General features: G+C 32.6%; 4 protein-coding genes across 5 annotated transcripts; 1 reads left to right on the forward strand and 3 right to left on the reverse strand.

Moving 5' to 3' along the window:
- The first annotated feature begins 4,745 nt into the window (after positions 1-4,745).
- Positions 4,746-6,732, forward strand: LOC114166792 (chlorophyll a-b binding protein 7, chloroplastic-like). Its single transcript, XM_028051626.1, has 4 exons — positions 4,746-4,958; positions 5,137-5,357; positions 5,725-6,239; positions 6,465-6,732. The coding sequence occupies exons 1-4, from the start codon at positions 4,903-4,905 to the stop codon at positions 6,480-6,482; spliced, it is 810 nt and encodes a 269-aa protein (XP_027907427.1). The 5' UTR covers positions 4,746-4,902; the 3' UTR covers positions 6,483-6,732.
- Positions 6,733-7,031: 299 nt separating this feature from the next.
- On the reverse strand, positions 7,032-10,283 carry LOC114166791 (probable inactive purple acid phosphatase 29). Of its 2 annotated transcripts, XM_028051623.1 has the most exons (5): positions 9,548-10,283; positions 8,909-9,303; positions 8,248-8,702; positions 7,697-7,938; positions 7,032-7,421 (listed from the first exon to the last, which is right to left on the reverse strand). In XM_028051623.1, the coding sequence occupies exons 1-4, from the start codon at positions 9,888-9,890 to the stop codon at positions 7,860-7,862; spliced, it is 1,272 nt and encodes a 423-aa protein (XP_027907424.1). In that variant the 5' UTR covers positions 9,891-10,283; the 3' UTR covers positions 7,032-7,421; positions 7,697-7,859. The 2 variants fall into 2 exon arrangements, with proteins under 2 accessions (XP_027907424.1, XP_027907426.1); XM_028051625.1 differs by lacking the exon at positions 7,697-7,938 and having other exon boundaries at positions 7,116-7,421; positions 9,548-10,276.
- Positions 10,284-13,500: 3,217 nt separating this feature from the next.
- Positions 13,501-15,779, reverse strand: LOC114166107 (uncharacterized protein C594.04c-like). Its single transcript, XM_028050767.1, has 3 exons — positions 15,483-15,779; positions 15,127-15,390; positions 13,501-14,318 (listed from the first exon to the last, which is right to left on the reverse strand). The coding sequence occupies exons 1-3, from the start codon at positions 15,714-15,716 to the stop codon at positions 13,839-13,841; spliced, it is 978 nt and encodes a 325-aa protein (XP_027906568.1). The 5' UTR covers positions 15,717-15,779; the 3' UTR covers positions 13,501-13,838.
- A 1,881-nt stretch (positions 15,780-17,660) lies between these two features.
- LOC114166935 (transcription factor 25) lies at positions 17,661-21,850 on the reverse strand. The gene is made up of 4 exons (XM_028051821.1): positions 21,500-21,850; positions 20,392-20,927; positions 19,029-19,937; positions 17,661-18,388 (listed from the first exon to the last, which is right to left on the reverse strand). The coding sequence occupies exons 1-4, from the start codon at positions 21,662-21,664 to the stop codon at positions 18,103-18,105; spliced, it is 1,896 nt and encodes a 631-aa protein (XP_027907622.1). The 5' UTR covers positions 21,665-21,850; the 3' UTR covers positions 17,661-18,102.
- Positions 21,851-23,828: the final 1,978 nt, after the last annotated feature.

Below are 23,828 nucleotides of genomic sequence, written 5' to 3' on the forward strand. Positions count from 1 at the left end.
CATAAAGACATACTCTGAAGTACTCTTTTTAGTTCAAATTTTTGTGTGATACTTTGGGTTTAACCTTGCATGTTGATACGATTAGTTAGAATCACTTTTTAGCACTTGTATTTACTACCTCTTTTCAACTTGACAACATGTATGTTTTTCTTTTTTGTTTGTCAATAGTTGTTGTATTTGATCCTGACAAATTTAAGTTTAAATTCTTACCTTAGGAACTCATTCAAATAGGTTATCTTGTGCACCTAACGCTTGAACAAATACATTACAACATGAATACATGTCACTTGTATTATTAGTACAACAAATTAAACATATTATTTACCTTATTTGTGGTTAAAGCTTAACTACAATCCATTTTCACTACAATCACATTTAAGCATACTAGGAACTTTGTTTATAGCAATAAACATAAACTTTGTCTAAGATTGTAGTATATAGAGATGACAAATAAACTCGTCCTCATGGGTATTGTCCGAACCCGTCCCCGTTTTGACAGGAAATCCCCACATTGACTGGGCATGGGTATGGGTATGGGGAATCCCGACTTTTTCAGTTGGGTATGGGGATGTACATATCCCCGCCATAATACTCGTCCCCGCCATAATACTCGTCCCCGCCATATCTTCATTCTCGTTTAAATTATTAAAATATTCAAAATTAATTAAGTAACTTATATATATATATATATATATATATATATATATATATATTCTATTTTTTATTTCTTTTAATTATTTGGTTTGTCATGAAACTTATTTGCATCTCCAATATATTTTTTTATCTTATCATAACCTTTATGTAATTATGTTAAAATGATGTATGTTAATTAAAAAAGTTTTATGCCTCACATTTGAATATTTCTATTATTTTTTAATATTTTTATTTATTATATATTTTCCTTTCACATGAGAATGTTTATACTCTCAATTTAAGATAATATAAAAAAAAATCTTTACTTATTATTATTATTATTATTATTAATTTTTGTTTAATTTGAAGAACTCTTTTGTTTCATTAAAATAATTATTTTTGTTATTTTTCAACCATTGAATATATATGTTGATATTTGAAAAGTTTTCTTAGTTCTCTAAGATATTTTTCATCTTATCATACCTTAATTATACATTTGATTTCCTTTGTGCGATTTCTTTCGATAGTCTCTCAAATTATTTCAAAAACACACATTTGTTAGTTTTTTAATATTGTTATTTATTGTTTTTATTTTCATCATGTAGAATAATATTTCGATATATTCTATCTAATTATTTTTTATTTTATAACTCACTATTAATCATACTGTAATTTTTTCACTTTAAAATATGTTTGAAGTGGTTAAAATTATATATATATATATATATATATATATATATAATGATATTTAGGAATAGTATATGATAATTCACTACAAGAAAAATATGAAATAGTGACTGATTTAGTCAGTAACCCATATCAGTCACTATTTTTCGTCATTGGTGGTAGTAGTTGATTTATTGTCTGAATCAATGATTAAATTAGTGACCGATTCAATGATCGAATTGGTACTTGATTTAGTGACCAATTTAATTACTAATTTATTTGTAATTTAATGACAAATATTTTCGTGACTAATGATATTTCTATTTAATTTTAATCACTTCAAACATAATTTAATAATTAGTTCTCTAGGTATTTTTCATCTTATCATACCTTAATTATACATTTGATTTCCTTTGTGCGATTTCTTTTAAGAGTCTTTCAAATTATTTATAAAACACACATTTGTTAGTTTTTTAATATTTTTATTTATTGTTTATTTTCATCACGTAGAATAATATTTTGATATATTCTATCTAATTATTTGTTATTTTATAACTCATTATTAATCATGTTGTAGTTTTTTCACTTTAATTGTATAAATAACTTTATTTACTACAATATAAAAATTTAATGTAATTGCTATGAAAATTTTTTTGTCACTATCTAACATATATTGAAGTTCAAAAGATACAAAATCTATGTCAAAATTTTATTATTATGTTTATTATTTGTTCTTTGTGTCATTTTGATAAAGTGATGTATTATAACTTTTATTAGTGTATAAAAAATAGATTCATTAGAATTTAAAAAATTGAAGTAAACAAACATTTAAAATATATTTTAATTTGAATATTTGTTTTCCTTTTATATTTTTTTGAAATATTTTTTTTAATTTTAGCAACTAAGTTCATCAATGTTGTAGTTTGCAAATTTAATAAATGTTTTGGTTCTCATGAAATTTTATTTGGTATTGTAATATAAAATGTAGACAATTATAATTTATTTCAAAGTATTCTATTCCTAAATATATATATATATATATATATATATATATATAATTTTAACCACTTCAAAAATATTTTAAAGTGAAAAAATTACAGTATGATTAACAGTGAGTTATAAAATAAAAGATAATTAGATAGAATATATCGAAATATTATTCTACATGATGAAAATAAAAACAATAAATAAAAATATTAAAAAATTAACAAATGTGTGTTTTTGAAATAATTTGAGAGACTATCGAAAGAATCGCACAAAGGAAATCAAATATATAATTAAGGTATGATAAGATGAAAAATATTTTAGAGAACTAAGAAAAGTTTTCAAATATCAACATATATATTCAATGGTTGAAAAATAACGAAAATAATTATTTTAATGAAACAAAAGAGTTCTTCAAATTAAACAAAAATTAATAATAATAATAATAATAAGTAAAGAATTTTTTTATATTACCTTAAATTGAGAATATAAACATTCTAATGTGAAAGGAAAATATATAATAAATAAAAATATTAAAAAATAATAGAAATATTCAAATGTGAGGCATAAAACTTTTTTAATTAACATACATCATTTTAACATAATGACATAAATGTTATGATAAGATAACAAATATATTGGAGATGCAGATGAGTTTCACAACAAACCAAATAATTAAAAGAAATAAAGAATAGAATATATATATATATATATATATATATATATATAAGTTACTTAATTAATTGTGAATATTTTAATAATTTAAACGAGAATGGAGATATGGCGGGGACGAATATTATGGCGGGGATATGTACATTCCCATACCCATACCCATACCTAACTGAAAAAGTCGGGGATTCTCCATACCCATGCCTAGTTAATGCAGGGATTCCCCGTCAAAACGGGGACGAGTTCGGATAATACCCACGGAAACGGATTTATTTGTCATCTCTAGTCAAAACTTTGGTAGCTAATTTTAAAGACCAATTTAGTAACATATTATAATTTTTTATTCACAATAATAACTATTTTAATAAGGAATAATTTTTACTTTTGTAAATTGGCCACCTTAATTACTAACTATTATTGGTCACTATAATCGGTTACTACATAGGAGTTTTCTTGTAGTGATGTATTGTGACATAAGTAGTGTCATGTGTCATTAACATAGTCTTAATCTAGTTTCTATATTATATTTGTTATTTTAGTCTCAATTTAATTTTTATATTTGTTATGATTTAATATCAATTTAATCTAATTTTTTATTAAAAATGAACCAATTTCCTCCACAGCAAATTGATAGCAAATTTAAATTTTATATAAATATTATATCATATTTTTATTCAAATTAATATTTTTATTAAATAGGATTAAGTTTATTTAAATTTGTATTTTAAATTTAACTTTATGTAAATTTTGTTTTAAAATTATAAATTTAAATTTATTTAAAAATTATATTTCAAATAAATTTATTCCATCATATTTTAATATTGTTTCTTCATTTTAATTTATATTTTAAATTGCTATATATAAAATTATTTGAATTATAAATTTTTTGAAATATAAATTTCAAATATAATTGAAATAAATATATTTAAAATAAGCTTAAAATTATAATTTTAAAACAAAATTTATATAAGGTTGGATGTAAAATATAAATTTAATCTTATTAAAAATCCTTTTAAATAAAATTAGTTTAAAAATAATTTCAGAAATAATATTATAATATTTATATACAAATTATTCAGAACTAAATTAGAGTAATTTATTTACAAAGAAACTATTTAAGATTTCTTTTAAATTATTTTTACATCTCAATCTTTTTAAGAGTTAAGAATATTTTTAGTATTTGATCTTTGAATCGAATTGAAATTTATTTTTGTAAGAGACTTGAAACTTTAATATATTTGTATCTCTAAACTTCAGAAAAAATAATGAATATAGTATAATCCCTTTAATCTAATTACGAGTTAATTTTCTACTTTTTTTTTCTGTCAAATATGATTCATATTTGCATTATTTGCATTTAACTTGGTTACATCTTTTGACATATCTCCACTTCAATATTTATTGGATTAAAGATTATATTCATTCCTTTTTTTAATTTGAAGAACAAAATATATCAAATTTAGAAAAGATAAATTTTTATTCCATATCAACATTCAAAAACTAAAAATATAATTTTAACCATTATTTTTCAATTTTTCACAAATCTTAACCTGATTTTAAAATATTATTATATCAATCTTCTTTACATATATCATTTAATTTATATCTACCTAAGGTCAATGATTCCCACACAAATGGTCATTGGTGTTGTGTGGAGTAGAGACACAGTCAACATGGAAGAATCTGTCTTGTGGCAGTGGCAATGTATGCCACAAAAACATGGTTTCTCCGTGTGACAAATGTGAACCACCAGATTCTGATTTTTGCAAAGAAAACCTATCCTATGAGATTCTGCATGCTACGTGGCAACTCACCATCTAATTTCTGATTCACACTCCTATCCTTTGAGATAAGAACATACATTTAACAAAATTCCATTCTCTTCCCTCTCGTCATTTAATCACCACAACACAGCAACTCACACTTCATCTCTCTTGGCCAAAGCCTGCCATGGCTTCCTCCTGTGCTTCCTCTGCCATTGCAGCTGTTGCAATCTCCACCCCAAGGCAAGTTCATACTTCCCACGTGCCCATGCATATTATTACATGTAATACAAACGCTACGTCAAATGTTTCATGCATTGTCCTGTAACTAAAAATGATGAAACTTTGCGAACCTGTGATTCGATTCATGCATATAATAACGTGATCCTTAGCTTGATCATTCACTGATAACTGCATGCAGTTCAAAAAATGGATCACTGTTGGGAACCGCAAAAGCTTCTTTTCTCAGTGGAAGGAAACTGAAGATGAACAGTTTCACAGCACCGGTTGGAGCACGATCCAGCACTACAGTGTGTGCAGTTGCTGACCCTGATAGGCCTCTGTGGTTCCCAGGAAGCACCCCTCCTCCATGGCTAGATGGCAGTTTGCCTGGAGATTTTGGTTTTGATCCTCTCGGTCTTGGTAAGCAATCATCACTTTCTAAATATTCTGTCACTGAATAAGATGAAGCAATAACATCACACTATTCTTTCTTGAGAATTCAAATTCAAAGTGAGTTTTTTTATCACAAATGTTAGTTGTTAGTTTCTGTTAACAAGAGAGTTGAACTCAAAATCTATTTCACCTTCACTTTAACACTCTTAGAACCTCTTCTATCCTCCATTCTAAACCCACCAAACTAACATTTTAACCTTATGTTTCTCTAAATTTTTAGTAGAAGATTTGAACCTATGACCTTTCTTTTCTCTTTCTTCTATTTAACTACCAAGTCACTTTATCTCTCCCAGAATTCAAGTGAATGACAACAAAAGTATGTTGTGATTGGCAGGATCTGATCCTGAGAGCTTGAGATGGAATGTTCAGGCAGAGCTTGTGCACTGCAGATGGGCCATGTTGGGTGCTGCTGGAATTTTCATCCCAGAATTCCTCACAAAGATTGGTATCCTTAACACCCCTTCATGGTACACTGCTGGAGAGTTGGAGTACTTCACAGACACCACCACACTGTTCATAGTTGAGCTCTTTTTCATTGGGTGGGCTGAGGGTAGAAGATGGGCTGACATCATCAAACCAGGCTGTGTCAACACTGACCCCATCTTTCCCAACAACAAGCTCACAGGAACTGATGTTGGGTACCCAGGTGGGCTTTGGTTTGATCCACTGGGCTGGGGAAGTGGCTCTCCCGAGAAGATCAAGGAGTTGAGAACAAAGGAGATCAAGAATGGGAGGTTGGCCATGTTGGCTGTGATGGGTGCATGGTTCCAGCACATATACACTGGCACTGGTCCTATTGACAACCTCTTTGCTCACCTTGCAGATCCAGGCCATGCTACTATTTTTGCTGTAAGTTCATTTTACAACTGGGTCTTGCCTAATATTTTGACTAATTTTTTTTGGTGGTGATTTTCCCTATAAAAATCAGAGTTTTATTTCTCTAATCTGTTGACATTTCATGGAAGTCTTAGTTACCTGGATTGTCAAAATAAAATTCTGATTCGAGAATAATATACTATGTAAGTTTTGTTCATTCATTGTTGTTTCTGCTGACTTTATCTGTTACTGCTGCAGGCTTTCACTCCCAAGTGAGAAGGGTTGGAACAACTCTGTGATTGCAAGCCATGGAGGAACATTGGCAAATCTGTTTAACTAAGTTGTAAGGCTTAAATGTGTTTAAGGAGGAGAATTTATGTGGGTGAAAGCTTGTAAAATGGCTACTTCTATTATCATGCACAGATTGATGATTCAATGTACAAATACCTATTTAAGTTTAGATGCATTCAGTGTAAATTCAGGAAGTAATCACAATTTTTGCATGCATGATAGGACTGCAACACTATGTGATGATAACTCGCACAGGGGATATTAGATGGTCCTGAAAGCCTACTTAATCTTCATTCACGTTTCCTAAAATTCAATGCTCTTAATCGATTCAGAGAAAACGGACCGAAAAATATGTAAAAAGTAAGCATATAATTTCATTTTTATCTTATAATCATGAAATCTTCACAATAAATTTACCAAATATAAAACCATTGAACTTTTCTCTCCCCGAGAACCACTTTTAATATCACGCAATGCCTGTTAACAATTCCTAAGGTGAAGCGTTTATAAGAAGAAAGTAAATTAGAACACAAATTTTGAAGCAACCCGCACTAATTTAAGGGAATTTTCTTATGATATTGCGTTTCTTGTATCCTTAGACAAAAATAACAACAAAAATTTTCTGGTTCAAGGTCACATAAAAAAACTTGAAATTAATGACATGATCCTTCAAGTTGGTATGGAGTATGGATAGTTGTAATTCTACTTCCTTGTCTATGAACCTTTAACTCCTATTTTACTCTTAGCAAGCTAACTTCTATTACAGTATAAAATCACAAGACATGTATAATAAAGAGTATCAAATTTCCCTGAACAAGATTTATCGTATGGAACTCAACACAAAATAGCCTCGTGGAAATCAATATCTGTCTGCATAATTTTCAAATTCTCAAGCACCTCCGTTTGGTTGTTATCTTTGGGCATCTGCAATGAAAACAAAAATACGATGAGATGAATCCAAGTAGATAACATGAAATAAAATTAGAAAACAAAGAAATTATGTAACGTGAGTAATGATATTATAGATAAATTATTGACTCCTAAACTTTCTTCGCTGTTTCGTCTATAATTTTTCTGACTCCCTTTTTCTAACGATTACGACACCATCTAATTTACTTTTCTTATTGGAACTTTTCTTTTCCATACAAGCAAAGTAGAATACTTGATAACACATAGCTCTATACATCTTCCTAATTTACCTATGTAATTCTAGTCCATAACTATTTCAAATGCAATGCCATTGCTGAAATATTCATTAGTAAGTGGTAGAAACTTGGTATCTTTATTGCAGAAGTACAGTGATGAATTTCCTCATTAGGTTAATAGAACACTCAAACACAGCAGCTCCTTGAGGGACTCCTCCTACCAAGCCAAAATGATGGAAACCCATCCAAGGAGCTGAAGCATGGGCCAGTGCAATGGAACTGTCTGTGAATTGTCACTAAATGAAGTGAAAAGAAAAAAAAATAAGAGAAGTGTAATGTGTGGCCTTTGTGAGTTCAAAACAAAAGAAAGAAGTAAACAAGTATAGAAAGATGATGAGAAAATCTGAGAATGAAATAGCAACATTTCTAACATTTCCTATGATAAAGTGTTCAATTATGACATCTAGTTTTAACATTTCTTTCTATGCGCAATTGTTTCCTAATTTTTCATTTTCTTTGGGACCAACAAGCATCTCTCAGACAAATCTTATGATAAATTGCATGCAGAACAAGAGTAGTCTTATAAGTATCACAGGATATCTTACCACTGAGAGTTCTTGCTCCAAAGTACCTCACCATCAATTCCAGTAAGATGCTGATCATCAAGGCGTTTCCATGTTTTAATAGACTTAACATCTCCCCAACTTCCTTTCTCTGTTTTCTCCAAGCTAGCTACCACCACTCTTGCTCTCCTAGACCACCCTGCCTTTCCATAAGCATGGTATCCAAATCCCCCAGCATAACAAAGTTGTATATTCATAAGATTTCCACAGAAGTCATTGAGGTGATCATGGCCAGTGAAAACTGCTTTCACATCTCCTGCTGAAACCAAAGTTGTGAAGAAGCCAGAGTTCACAGATGCTGAGCTAATGCCATTTTCCAGTTTCACACCAGTCATGTTTGATGAGTCAAAACTAGCATATTCTGGCAGAGGGATGTGGAAATATGTAAGACCAGGAGCAGCATCTTTCTGAGGCATAGGTCCACTTATATATGCTTTCTGCAGGATAACAAAAAAATAAGATATTAGCAATGAAAACTGAACAATAAGCCACATGTTTAATGAGAATCCACAGAAATTTCCTTCCACATGAGAAATATGTCATAGTTTCAAATTTTTTCCTGCTTTCAAAGGTTTCTATTGGAAATGTTGAAAAAGTGGTGGGTTTGTAACTTTTTTTATGGAATAGGAAATGAAGACAGAACCTTAAGCTTTGCAGATGTTCGTTGGAACCAAAGTTGCTGGGAGGGCTTGATCCAATCATAACCAAAAATTGTAGAAACTTTGGAATAATCTCCACTATCAAGAAAGTATAGGTTGAGCACTGATTTATTTTCAAAATCAGAGCCTTCAACTCCTCCAACCTCCAAGTTATAGTTCCCAAAACCATCAATGATATGTGCTTCTGGAGGATTGAATTTAGATAAGGTGTTTTTCATCCCAACAATATGCTTCATCACCCCTTCCCTAGAGAGGGTTCCTTCTTGGTCATGGTTGCCCAAAATAGCTACCCAAGGAATGTTTGATGCAATTGCAGGAGCAAATGCAGCCTCCATTGATTTAGCTGAATCCGTGCAATCAAACCCAAAGATATTGTCTCCTGTCACACCACAACAAACATTCTCCATAGGTTATATCATCTATCATTAACCAAGAAAACTTATATCGTGTATCATTAACCAAAGTAAAAAAGAAACTACAAGCTACCAAAACAAGATTCTACAAAAAGAAACATTCCACTCGAAGGGATGAAGGGAAAAAGGTAATTTTCTTAAAACTAAGAAGCCAAAAAATCAAACAATTAGAAATCAAATGAAACGATAACTAAAACCAAGACTAGTTACCGGTGAAAACAATAAGATTAGGCTTCTCAGCTTTGATCATTCTGTTAATAAAGACTGTAGTATTGAGGTCAGAGCAAGAAAAATTCTGAGAAGGGAGCACATCCAAGCAAGGTGTGGTTTTGCCATTTGCATAGTGCATATCTGCCACCTGCAATATCTTGAATTCTCCATTTTGGCTAAACCTTAGCTTTTGGCTCGGTTGAGGTGATGGGGCTTCTGCTTGTGTTGTAGCTGAGACACTTATACCAGTCAAACAAAGGCACAACACTGTTGACACCAAAACCATGAAATCTAAACCCGTTCTCCCCTTGGTGCCAAACCCATTTCTTTTACCAGAAATCATCACTGACTTTGGGAATTTGGGAGCTAAACACAAAAAAAAAAACAAAAAAAACTCAACTTGTACCAGTAATCCTTGTGGGGTTGAAGTAGCAAGAAGATATATAAGGCTTGAGCTTGGCCACTTTGGAAAGTAAAGTAAGGTCCTTATCTGTTTTTTCTTTGGTAATTAAATATTTTTCATGGCTTTGGTTTTTGATATAGGAAGAAGACAAGGTGAAATGAACAGTAACATCAGAATGTGTTTGTGTGAACTTGGAACACCAAAAATTTTTAGGGGATGTCCTTGTCTGAGTGTCAGGTTGATGATAAGCTTAGTTAGATAGATTGAACCAACCAAAGTAATTATGGGCCAACTGGCAACTGCCAAAGGATATTCTCAGGCACAAATGCAGACTCATGACATGATTCTGTTTCCTCCATCAGAAAATGTGTAGTGCATGATCATTTTATAATCTCATGGAATTTCGTATGATTTTTTTAACTATGGGAAATTTACTTGGAGACAGAACTAGAAAAAAATACTATAAACTAATGAAATTCACTTTTCTGGAGGTGGCTGGTCAAGAATTAGTCGCTTCTAGAGAAAAAAAAGGAAACAAATAAAAAACATTCCACTTTTATATAAACAAAAGGTTTAACAATAAAAGAAAGAACTAGAATTATGGTAAATGTCTTGATTTGTTTTGGTACTAATTAATGTCTTAATTAATTTTAATGCAAAGATTTTTTCTTTGAATTTAATTCAAAGGTTATCTGCATATTTAAGACTCACCTAATTATGTAGCTACTCAAACCAAGACAGTAAAAAACAAATTTAATATGCGTGGAAAACTAGACTGTGTGGCATATGGCATTTACTATGTATTTAAGAGAGCATTGAATGTGTCAACCTATGCTACTGTCTCCATTGAACACTCGTGGCAATTATTATCTGTGAAACTTTACAGAAAGGGATCTCAACTCACAATGTCTCACATGCAAACAAATGATAAACAAAATTAAGGATCTGGATTTTACTATTATTTCCTCCTCTGGTTTTGTTTTGTCTGAATATACAAGTGGTCACTAAAGGAAAACAAAAATTATAGAAAACCCCAATATAGAACCATATTGTATTTTCCAATTATAATGGATAACTGTTATTGAATTCAGATTCCAGAATGAAGGTTACAATTATCTAATAAAATATTAACTTTAATTGAAAAATAGCACCACTAGTATGTAAATTGTCCATCACACAAGGATCTTTCGCAAAACTTTCCTTCATTCTTTCTCATCCACTGGTTTATGTTTTGTCTCTTGGCCTGGTCAGTTTAATCTTATTTTATTCATTTAATAATACCACTTCCCTTCACAAGTATGCATCTATAGCGTGTCTTCTGGACGTAAGTACAAAAATGACAACCAATGCTCAATGCTCGTAGTTATGGTCAGGATTCTTTCACTGTTCAACCCTGATTCGGAATCAAACAGTTTCAAAGTTGATCTTTACATGTAGCTCAAATTATACAATAATTTTGATTATAATACTTGTGAATTTTGATCATAATAAAGTTTGAATTAAAATAAGAATATGTGTGTAAAGAGAATCTCACTTAAGAACCTTACCTAATTTCTACTGGATTTCCCTTTAGCTTATATGCTGCTTTTAAAAATTAAAAAAGTTAATAGTCCTGTCTGGATAATAGCAGTTGATTTTCCTCACATGGAAGGAATTTGGGATATCTCATTGTTTTTTCCCTTACCAGTGGTGTCACTGTTCAGTCTGTGACACATCATCCTCTGTTAAGTCATCTTCATTAACACATCACTCATTAGCATCCTAATCAGTAAGGGGAAAAAACAAAAGCATTAACCTTAGGGGGAAGTTCTGTTCCTTTGGAGACACCATAATAGTGGAAAATGGAGGGAACTTTCTACATGTGCATCAAAAATTTCAGAAGCATGCAACATGCCCATGATGGAATAAGATCACTATAGTTCCACATTCCACACTGGCTTATTTAACTTTTCTTTTGGTATTGGATAGAAAAATGTTAACAATACAATTTTTCCAAAGCACACTTTGACTCACAATTTTCTAATTTCTGCAGCTCGTTCGCCAAATGATAAAGCATGTAGAAAAAAAGGATGTCGAAGACCAAGACTTTGTTACTGGTATTTCGTTACTTTAAGACATACCATAAAGGAGGAAAAACAGAAGGTAAACGTTTCACTACTAAACTGTTCTTCACATTTGGGATAGAGAAATGTTACCGATACAAAATTTCCAACACAATTTATTTTTTAATGTCTGTACTTAATTCATCAAAAAATTAAAGCGTGTTGAAGAAAGGATGTCCAAGAGTGTGTCTACATAAATGTCAAGAGTGTGTCTACAAGAGTGTGTCAGAACAAATATGAATGAAGAGATGTGATTCTCCTTATGTTGCTTGCAGTTACCAGCCTATAATGGCAAATTGAAGTGCTGAGACTGCTAAGAAATGTACGAAGTAGAATTGTAATTTTAAATACAATGAAAACTACTTTTGTCATATTTGATCTTAATTAACATTAATCAAAGTTGTTCAACATATATATATACACACACATATATAAAAGAAACACTTCAAGAATGAAGGAGATAGACAACGTGGAAATTTCCAACAACTTTCTTCTACAATAACCTCTGCTTCAAATTCACAATGGTATGGAAGTCCTCCTCTGCGGTCCCAAATGAATGTTGGTAGCAAGATACCTACAAGACTTTAATGCCCTAATCAGTAATAGCAATAATAAAGAGATGACAAAATTTTGGGAAGAAAGTGTGTCTTCCAATGTTCAGTTTTCATCCTTGCATGGAGGTAATACCAAACCTATATGTGATCCTTTCAATCCTTTGATTCTCAGTAGTGGTTGCTTGATGTTTAAGAAATCTGCTGCAGTGTATAGCGAGTGTAGGACACACCTAATATGTATTTGAATTCGAGCTCCATCACCCACTTTCAATTCAATCTAACACTCACATTACTTATTGGAAAGAATAATTTTCTATTCATCATCATTCTAGTGTATATCCAGACACACCCTTATAGTAGATATCCAAACACCCTTAGTAGTTGGGCTTATTTGTTTTTTTGGACAATAGCATTTGCTCTATACCTGCAAAACATCCCTGAACTCACTACATTCTTGAGTCAAAATGTAATTTTGGTGACTCTTGTTTCACTGAAAATATTATATGTCCTCTACATTATGGAATATGCTAATAGGCACCAACCTGAGCAAACATTTTTCTTTACATGGTTCAGAATCTCAAACCAAAACCTTTGGCATATGCATTCTGTTCAAAGGTCTAAAGTAAATGGCTAACACACACGTCAAAGCTCTCCATGCAAGAAAATTTAGATGGATATAGCTCTTTCCCACCCTACATGGTGGTATATTCTACTTCTTTGACTTCTGTATTTTTGGGGGCACTCACGATTCATGGCAATGTTTGAGGGTTAGGGAAATAGACATTCATTAGGTATCAATTTGCAACCATGACAGAGCATCTAAATTGATGGCACATTTTATAATATGAAATCATGATCTGAAATAGCAATATTTTCAAAATTAGACAACACAAGTAATCGAACTGGTTAAAAACACCAGTTATGGTTCAATTGTCGTCCAACCAATAACAGTAAAATATTTCTTTAGGGCTCCAGGCTTTCTCGTGAACAGAAAGAAGCCTAGATAAAAGGGCTAGTGAATGTATATTGCACAGCCAAATACACCATCAGACATTTTGAAGCTGAAAAGCCAGATTCAAGGAGTACAACTCCAAATGTAGCGGATGCATTAAGATTTTATACAACATTACATCAAAATACATATATAAAAGACGTACAAATTCTGATTTCATTAAATAAATAAGAACGATGCAAAATGATAAACCAACCATAATCACTGCACCAAGAAAAGATCAAGCATTCTTATTTTTAACTCCTGAAGGAGAGGACTTGAACCAAGGTATCCACACAGAAGTTGTCTTTTGATATAGCCTAAATGCTTTTGCTCTACTTTCCTTTTTCAACATTCGGTCCTCCACAAGCTTAGTCACATAAGCCAAACACATAGTATTAACCAAAGCTCCAATAAATGTCCACCCAAGTCCCAGATTCCATGAAAACACAGCCAGCCCCCACCACCACAGCTGCTCACCAAAGTAATTCGGATGCCGGCAGTAATACCACAAGCCACTGTCAAGAACAGGAACCACAGGTTTACCAACCTCCTTCAGCTTGTTGTTTCGATTCATAAACTCATAGAGCTGTGTATCAGAAAAGTATGCTATCACAATGCCACATAAACAGACAGCAGTAGCCGCCAAGTCCCACATGCTCAATGGCTGATTGACAGTATGGACCGCATACAAGGGAAGGGACAATGCAATCAAAAACATCTGCATAGACAAGAATCACATACCAAAATGAAAAAAACACTCAATTCATTCAGAAAAACAAACAAACCAAACACGTAACAAACAGGTTCAAGTTGTTCTATTACAGAATATACATCATTCAACAATGAAACCGTACAAGAAAAAATACAGAATTAACGTGGTCATGTACCTTACATCCACTGGCAGTCAACAAATTTCTATTATATACTTTAGAGAACAATGTATTAAGAAGTGTGAGTCTAAGTCCTACATTGGCTAGAAATGAGGAAGTAAAACACTATATAAGGATAAAGACCCATAAACTCATTATCTTAAGATTTTGGATTGAGAGTGTTATCAATGTTTTATGTGATTAAGCTTAAGTCTCATTGATATTTATATCTCTCCAATGAAATCCCTATGTAAACCTAACACAATGCTTATATAATGAATGAACTCTATTATCTTCCCTTATTGCACAATGCAATAAATCGTCTCGAATTACAAGGCAACATCAAAATTGGTTCAGGTTCCTACTGTCAGCTCCAAAATGTCAAGTCAGATCAGGATTGAGATCGTCCCATTTACATAAAGTTCAAGAAATCTCATTAGGTTCATTTAAGTTTTCCGTAGACACCTTAATAGTGAAAACACCACATTGTCACTCGTATTTTTCTCTATCTTTTTCTGCCTGTCACATAATATCATCCATACCGTACAGTTTTCTCACTTGGTGTACCCTAGCATGTGAGTGTCCATGAATCTGTTCCTTCATCTAAACTTCATTTCGAGACCAATGACTAAAAGGAGACCAATGAAAAAAGTTTACCTGTTGAGAAACATAGACTGCAAAGAATGAAATCCACCACCATTGCTTTCCGTACTGTTCACTCATCTCAGTGAAACGCCAGTCTTCCCTGGCACCCCATTGCCACCCTTCTCTCCTGAAATAGTTATGAGTGAGCCTCACGCTCCACACCCAAGTCAATAAAACCACGATCTTCGACCTCCACAAATCATAATTAGCCAAAGGGTGAGTGGCATAGTAGTGAACAAGCATCACTGGTATCACAGTCCAATAGGGGTCAATCATCTGCACCATCAACATCAAAAGACGTCAATTTGGAAGGAAATGTGGAAGTGGGTGAATGAAGAAGGAAAAACAATTGGGGGCTTTGAGTGTACCCAGTGGCTGGACTGGATTAGGCCTATGACCCAGAACAGAACATTGACGTTGAGGAAGAAGAGAGTGTTGGCTAATAGAAGAGGGTGGTAATAGCACCATGACCACAAACTTGACCAAGGTGACGAAGAATTTGGTGGGTCGTAGTGGTTGAGGAATGAGAGGTAGAAAAAGATGGAGGGAAGTGGAACCAAAAATGCTATCACAGCATTCTTCAAATTGCGGCAACTTGACATATTGTTGTCTGGCCCTCTGAATCAATTTGATTTGATCCTATGTTGTATTGAATGTATGTGTTTATAGCTTCCTCTTTTATAGAGGAATTAGGACAAATACTTCTGTAAATCTCACTAATTTATATTAAATAACATACATTATGCTTGTTGTAGTAAAATTATATTGAACTTCTTAAACAAAGAGTCGAATTATTGGTTTGCAGATAAGTTCGTGAGAAGGTCGTTTGGAAGAGATATTTAATGTAAGTGTCATATAATATTACAATACAATATGCTATTTTTTTTATTTCTCATTTTGATTAATAACTTTATTTTTTTCCATCCTAAGTTTGTGTGCAACACAATGTAACATATGAAAACTAATTCTTACTTATTCTTAATGCCATCTCAATACCAAAACAGTAGCACAACTTGCTTTCTGCTTGTGGCTCCCGCACAAAGTCATGTTCGCCTACTTATATATGATCCATTATTCCCACACAATGATTAGCCGATTCCATGAGCCCTATTTACTAGGGTGGTTCAATTACATGTTTGTTTGATTAAACGTTTTGATAATATATTATATTATACATGTATATGTTTTTTATTCTTAACTAGTGATAGTGATGTCTTCAGTACCTCGAGGAGTAAAATCCAATAGGTATTCACGTTTGATGTGTCTATTTATTTCTGTTAGCAAGACAAGCTTAAATTTAGTGTAAACTAACTCGTGTTTGCTCTAGTTGAAGCACTGTGACAGCGACGCATTTTCTTGATTGTGTAGGGTGCATTTACTTATATGGTAAGTGAAAACAATGCTGAATATGTCAAACAATATTATGTACTTCTTGTTTTCTTAAGTAACAAACATGATGAAGAAAAGTTAAACCATGCAAGTTGAGTATTGTTTTTTATTTGTAGTAATCTCATTCATTTTAAACTCAAACCAGCACCAAAAAGTGAAAAAACTAAGGTGAAAAACTTCATGGTAAGAAGGTTGAGCATGATGACAAGTTGGGGAAGAAAGCAGAAAAGTAGATGAGCGTGGACAGATGGTCACAACTTACAAGACAGACAATAAGAGAATCCAAAAATCCATAAATTAAGTGATATTGACAATAATGCTTTGGAGTGTTGTAATGATGTTAGCTGCATATAGTTGTGACCTTAATGATATGTTAAAATTCACTCACATGATAACTTTATCATACTAATTCAATCCCATACTCGGTCCCCCACTTCTCTTATATTGTGTTTGAAGGCTAACCTGACACTGATCCACTCAATCTGCTAAGAAAGAAGGGAAAAGGAAAAGAATGTGACGCAGCTCTGCATGCTTGAGCTGGAGGAACTTATAACAAAGTATGTTCCACCTACCTTAGGGTCAGGAAAGCATTTCTTATTCCTCCTCGGCATGCCTAGGCCGGCGTGTTAAATGGCTTTTCTCTATTTAGTCTGTAAAAAGTTTGCATTGAGAAATAATTATAGGCATCATAGGGTCTACAATATTGTATTCTACTTTTTATAATCAAGCACATTGTAAGGTCTTAATTTCTTGTTAGCTTATTCTTCTACCATTATTTGTGGCATTGCAGTTACAAATTGTACTCTGCTTCTGGCATATAGTTTCACCCAAAGTAAGGTAAACCAACTTTAAAAAATCATGAAATCGTGTCAATGATAGTGTATAATCTTTGTATCATCATTGTTTCCACAATATTATGTATGGAGGAGTTATTCTGTATCATTATCGGATCTATGATGTGTATACTTTATTACATTAGGATGTAATTCATTCCAAATTCAAATAATTGTGACTTTAACTCAATATTAGATACATTGTTATGTTGCAGAAAATCTAGATCATAACATTCAATTTCCACATCCAAATACTCTCAAAACAAATCTATTTCCCTTCGAACGAGAAGAATTGGGAGCGCAAAAAACTAACCCATTCAAAACTACTTTCCAACTACAACGTTGTAATAAAGATTTGACCTCAAGTTGTCCATATCATGTTTTTAATCTCATGTGTGATCATTACATTATCAAGCAGTGACAAAATTTTGAAAGTAAATCATATGAAAATGGTATAACATTTTATATCGATATCCTAACATTCGACACCACAAAATTATATGTTATTTTTATGCATATAGAATTCCACATGGTTGACAATGAAAAGACATCAAGCTCCCTCAGCGTCGCAAGCTCCCTCAGCGTCTCTCTGTACAAGAAAGTCATCTCATCATTTAACACTCCAACCAAACATGCCATTAGAGCAGAGAAGGGATGTCAGTTGCCTCCATTTAGTTCAACACTCGAACCAAACATGACATTAGGGCAGAAGGAACCAACCAAACATGACATTAGGGCAGAAGGAATGTCGGTTGCCTCTCCAGAATCATTGATGGTCTTGCATGTGGTCATCATGCTGGTTATCATCAGGTTCACCATCCTCTCTGTCTTCGTAAGTAACCCACGGTAGCATTGACTCAAACAAGACGGCTAATGCATTCCTATTTGCAACACCACGAGGAGCATGGCCATTACCAGGCAGATTAGCAAATTGGTTTTCATCCTGCATACCATCCTCCATCATCCTTGGAACACCCATGAATTGTTGAAGATTTTCTCGAGGAATTGATGAAAGTGAATCAGAGAAATCAGATACCAGCAAATGTCCATACCTAATATAATAAACCAACCATGATTATGACCACATATTATACATATATGTTAAAAGAGTGTTGCCACATCAAGATGACCATCAGATGACCACATAGATGGTAGAAGAGTGCTGCCATATTACAAACAAGCCAATGAATTGCTTCAAAATGAATAAGATTCATATTGCTACTTCCTTACTCCTTGATTATCCCTCCTTCATAACTACATGACATGAGTATGCATAACTTTTTTACTCTGTGTTGAATACTTCATGCAACAACTTTCAGTTTCAAGTTATCAGCTCATTGCAGAGTTCTCAATCATAATTTCAATTGCTCAACTAACAAATGCTCATTCTAAGTTGAAATAAGTTTTTTAAGTCTTGAAGACAATACCACACAACCTTACATTAATCTTAACATGGTGAGAAACTTTCAAAGTGGAGTTTATTTTTGGGAGGGGAGCAAGGGAGAGCGGAATAGAAGCAGTTTTAGTTTTTGAAAAAATTTTAAACTAAAAATTAGAAACAACACTAAGTGGGCCCTCAAATATTTGAGGCTTTTTCAGGTCAAGATAAAAATTTACTTCAAACAGATATGACAACAAAGTGAACATGCAAAATCAAGCTAAAACAACAAAAAAGTAAACATAATTTCTTACTCATTTTTCTCAGACGAAAATGCTTCTTTTCTGACACAAGCCCAATCCTTAACTTCACTTTTATTACTTTCTAGTGTTTCAATCACTGTTTTTGCGGCACCACTAAGAAGTTTTTGCAGATCAGGAAGCCTCCATATAAGATAATTTCTCTCAACATATATATTAATCAAGTGATCTACAGATGGAATTCCTGTTTGATCTGACCGGAAAAAGGCATGCTTGAGAATATCTGTCCATGTGCGATCTTTCAATGGTACTTTTGCGACTAGCTTCTTTATGACTGAAGGATGAAGCATCAATGCTTGTTTCATAAGATCAGATGAAGAAGACTTTTCATCATTCATATTGTCATCTTTGCAGGCCTCACACTCAAGGTAAAACCGACAAATGGCAAGGGAATAAGAGAAGTTCGGAAACAACCAAATGGAGTTATCACTTTTATATTCTTCAGAAAACTTCTCCAGCCATGCATACTCCTCAGCCCTTAAAGCAAAGTAGTCGATGCAGAAAATAGCCCCCATGGGATCATCAGAATCCAGGGAAAGCAACAATTTGCAGACCTCTAAGGCAGATCTATGACAGCCACGCCTGTCCAAATTTTTCATGTGAGTGAAAAGAGCTGTGAATATAGGTTTGTTTGTATCATGCTTGAACTTCAACTGGCAACTTCCCTGCAGTGGATTGAACATGGGATGCCATGCACATTCAAGGGCATACAGACACCTGGCAATAGCATCTGCAGACATAGGCTGTTCACCCAGCACTGCAAAATATTCTGCCATTGTTAGAAGGGAATCGATATGATAAGGACGGTGCTGTAATATGCTTGCTATGCCATTTATGTCATTAATTGCTTTGGCAGCTTCAAATGCTCTCTGAGATTGGGAGTAAGATGGCGAGTGTACATATCTACATCGTAAAAAATACGAAATTAAATGCCAAGTACAAAAGGCATATTAAACTCTTAACTTCACAAATAATCCACTAAGTCAACCCAGAGGTCATTTACAATGAAAATGAATAATAACAAAAGCCCACAGTAGAGGACTCAATCATGCATGCCCTCCTTATGAAAAGAAAAACCATCAACAATATGAAGAGGAAGAGAGAGACTGTAGGTAATGAAAGAAATCAATAACCAGGCAAAAGTACGTAAGTTCCTATGCTATTGATAAATTTCCCCTCCTCTCTATTACTATTTTTCATAACTCACCCATTAGGAACTTTTATTCCACTCAAGGTTATTCTTAATTGGAAACTTGTATTTGTCCAGACTCCAGAGTTCGTTGTATGTTTATTATATACAAAACGAAGCAGAAAATTTTATCAATTGAATGAACAAGAATGATCCTTAGTTCCTTACCTGAAGTAGTTATATCCATTTTTCATCTCCAAAAACTCCATGGACAAAGAGTCATCACAGCGGAGCCAATTGTCTGATGGAGTGACAAGAACGCTCTTTCTAAGATTATAATGTACACGCCCCCTCACCCCTCGCATCTGCCTAGAACTGCTCGCTTGATTACTGCTCTCAAATGATTTCATAACCTTGGATCCGAATATTCTTCTCAGCTCATTTTCAGCATTCAAATACTTAGGATCCACTTTCAATACGGAGGTTGCTTGCTGTTTAACAGATTTAATTTTGTCTTTGGCAGAAACAGGTTGCTCAGCCGATGAGTTGACATTCAGAGATAAATCTTCTAGAATCAAGTCCAATTCTTTATCATCTGCCGTTTTATTTGCTGCAGCAGCATTATCCTTGGTTTTCTTCTTTTTCTTTTTCTTCGATTTTGGATTTGATGTGGAAACCTCAGCAGTAGGTTTCAATGAAGATGATGACTCCTCTTTCTCATCATAACTCGCCATTGTTTCATGGGAGGATGCCAACTCATTTCCCTGCAGCCAAAACAGCAACATCATGTAACAACTAAGAAGCATACTCCTTAATCTTTACCTTCGTTTGAACAAAAAAGAATCCAAGAATAAATTTGAGGTTCAGCATCCAATTAATTCTTCTTGTAAAAAATTAATACTATATTTTTCTTGTAAAAAAAGCAATATTTCATGCGATTCTAAGTTTCTATAATCACTTATAAGAGAAGAAAATAGGAAAGCGTAAAATGAATTGGACTCCTCCCATGTAGAAGCTCCTCACATCCAACTAGTGAGGCATTTAATCAACTTGGGGCCTACACCATTCTATTATACTAAATGTTGAGACATTTAATTAACAAAAAAGAATAACGATAATTATATCTTCAACCTAAGTTCAGATTCCATAGTTGTTTGTTTCTGACCTATTCGCAAATACAAAGGTAGATTTACAAAACCCAGCTAATCCAATTTCGTGGTGCATGATAGCAACAAAAAGATAGGAACGACATGAAAAACTCAAAAGGGTAAACAGGGTAATGCTTGACAAAATCAAAGTTTGAATCGAAATGAAAAAGGTGAGGTTTTTTAAAAACCTGGTTTTCGGGTTCAGAATCTTGGTCGTTAAGGAGGTCAAAAGGGTTGATGGAGGAACGAGTGATGGGCTCAGAATCGTTCTCTTCTTCTTCCTCTTCTTCGCTCACGTGTTGCTGAAGGTGGTGTTGCTCGTTCAGAACCTTCTTCATCAATCGAGCCGACATCGTTTTTGTTGTTCCAACTGAACCACTTTCAGGGCGATGCAGGGGTATTCGGAGGTGCCCAGAAAGAAAAAATGGATGATGCTTCTCAAATTCAATTGCAAGGAACAGAACAAATTCGAATGAACGAAAGAGAGAAAGAAAACAGCGTTGGTGTTACTCAGTTCATTCTGTCCTGTGTTAGCTGTCCTTCACGTTGTGGCGCAAAGAGAAGGAAGTGGGCTCACTAGAGAGTTGCCCAAGTTCTCTCTAGTGGGCTTTCCACAAGTTTTAGCCCAAAGTTACAGAGAACAAACATTTTCTTCCACCACCCCATTATTACTAATTGCACGTCTCACTAACGAAAGAAGATTAAAATATCTTTTCTCACTGCACATTATCATCGCTTCTAAGAAGAAAAGAGAGCTTGTTTCGGAAAAAAAAAAACAAAAAAAAAAATCGTTTTAAAAGGTTCATTCCGAAATACATTTTCTGTTTCTCGTCTCAAAAAACTAATTTCTAGAAAGTATTACACAAATTTTAGAAAATTTATTCTGAAATGCATTTCATACAAGTTTGTTCCGGGAGTTTTGTTCTGAAAATTATATTCAAGAAAAAATTTCTGAAAATTTCAGAAAACTTATTCCAAAAGATTTCTAGAATAGGTGATTCAAAAGTTACTTTTATAAAACATATTGAAAAATTATGGAGCTGCATTTAGAAACTCTGAGGTTGTAGAAAGAAAAAGCCTTATAGAAAAATAAGAACTCATCCATGCCACATAAAAAACAAACACAAAAAAAAAAAAACTCTCAATTTGTTTTAAACTACTACTACTTTCTTTCTTTTATTTTACACATATCAAGGAATATAAATAATCCGTGTCTTTATATTTTTGTTTGGCTAAATTTGATTCATCATATCTTTTTTTTTCATTAATGTGTTGTTGTATATATTATTATAGGTTCATAATTTGTTATGTCAAGAAACAAATTTTCAGTTTTGGAAGAATTTGAAGTTGGCAATGTAGTTTACCATGTTTATTATATAATGTAAAGAAGATAGACCTAAATATTTTTTACACATGTTGCTTACCAAATTGTTTTTATATAATATATTCCTCTTTTAGTAAATGAATCAATCATTAAAAAATCTAGCATAAAAATACACTTCTGTATAACTAATCTTCACGTATTTTTAATAAAATATTTTGTAAATAAATATTTTAACACACTTACGCTGACCATGTTGTCCCATATGCGCCCACTTAATTTGAAAGTCTGAAACATACATTTCTGGAACATTGTGGTCATCCTCGTTTGTGTGCATGTGATCTTTCAGCTTCCTTAATTATAAATTTATGTATTTTTTTAAGGATTTTGCCTATGTTCTTAATTATACACTAATCCTTAGATAAAGTTATTACATGTTAACCTTTTATATTTGTATTTACTGTCTCTTTTTTTTTTTGGAATTTTTCATGCATAAAATTAATCTTTTACTACACAATCTGGAAAAGAAAATATCGAATTCTATCTTCTATTAAACCTAACTCTGCATCTATAATGTTGATTTTGAGTGTTAGAATTTCTCATGTACTCTTTTTTTGAGAGTATAATCTGAATAACTTTTTTATTTTTTTAGTAAATGTTCCTTTTACTTATGGAATAAAAAGTCAATGCATAAGATATAAGATAAGATATAAGTTCAAGAAAAGTTGCTGTGGAATGAAAACCATGAAAAAGTTTCCATTCAATTCGTGAAAAATAGTTTTTCGGGTCTTCCTTACAACAAAAGACGTAGAAATCAACTTATTGTTCTCTTACATCTCGTTGGAGATTCTGGATAGATTCAGAGAATCTTTATTTTATAAACTAGTTTTATAAAAATAAATTAAACTTAAAAATAAATTAAGCTTAAGTTCATCTTTTCATACGTTTAAATTGGATTTTTGTTCAGAGAACTATCCAGATCCATGTTCATTAAAAGATTATATTTATTGTTCTGGAAAAGTATTTATTCAATTTCTTTAAGTAGTAATAAATAAATCTCACGTAATGTACAAAAAAAATCCATAATTTATCATGTAAAACTAAAATACATTCATTGTTTAAATTTTTTTCATTTCCATATTTTTTTAATTTATTTTATATATATTCACTTTTAAAAATTCTCATATTATATAAAA

This window comes from Vigna unguiculata, chromosome 10 (genome assembly GCF_004118075.2).
Source record: "Vigna unguiculata cultivar IT97K-499-35 chromosome 10, ASM411807v1, whole genome shotgun sequence".
In the NCBI taxonomy this organism is placed as follows: Eukaryota; Viridiplantae; Streptophyta; class Magnoliopsida; order Fabales; family Fabaceae; genus Vigna; species Vigna unguiculata.

Excerpts from the sequence above, each read along its gene's own strand:
- LOC114166792 (XM_028051626.1), top strand. The coding sequence starts at position 4,903 with ATGGCTTCCTCCTGTGCTTCCTCTGCCATTGCAGCTGTTGCAATCTCC. Across the intron at positions 4,959-5,136 it reads GTTGCAATCTCCACCCCAAG|TTCAAAAAATGGATCACTGT; the intron begins GCAAGTTCATAC and ends AACTGCATGCAG. Across the intron at positions 5,358-5,724 it reads TTTTGATCCTCTCGGTCTTG|GATCTGATCCTGAGAGCTTG; the intron begins GTAAGCAATCAT and ends TGTGATTGGCAG.
- LOC114166791 (XM_028051623.1), bottom strand. The coding sequence starts at position 9,890 with ATGATTTCTGGTAAAAGAAATGGGTTTGGCACCAAGGGGAGAACGGGT. Across the intron at positions 8,703-8,908 it reads GAACATCTGCAAAGCTTAAG|AAAGCATATATAAGTGGACC; the intron begins GTTCTGTCTTCA and ends GTTATCCTGCAG. Across the intron at positions 7,939-8,247 it reads TGGAGCAAGAACTCTCAGTG|TGACAATTCACAGACAGTTC; the intron begins GTAAGATATCCT and ends CACTTCATTTAG.
- LOC114166107 (XM_028050767.1), bottom strand. The coding sequence starts at position 15,716 with ATGTCAAGTTGCCGCAATTTGAAGAATGCTGTGATAGCATTTTTGGTT. Across the intron at positions 15,391-15,482 it reads TAATCCAGTCCAGCCACTGG|ATGATTGACCCCTATTGGAC; the intron begins GTACACTCAAAG and ends TTGATGGTGCAG. Across the intron at positions 14,319-15,126 it reads CAGTCTATGTTTCTCAACAG|ATGTTTTTGATTGCATTGTC; the intron begins GTAAACTTTTTT and ends TTGTCTATGCAG.
- LOC114166935 (XM_028051821.1), bottom strand. The coding sequence starts at position 21,664 with ATGTCGGCTCGATTGATGAAGAAGGTTCTGAACGAGCAACACCACCTT. Across the intron at positions 19,938-20,391 it reads AATGGATATAACTACTTCAG|ATATGTACACTCGCCATCTT; the intron begins GTAAGGAACTAA and ends TTTACGATGTAG. Across the intron at positions 18,389-19,028 it reads TTTTCGTCTGAGAAAAATGA|GTATGGACATTTGCTGGTAT; the intron begins GTAAGAAATTAT and ends TTATTATATTAG.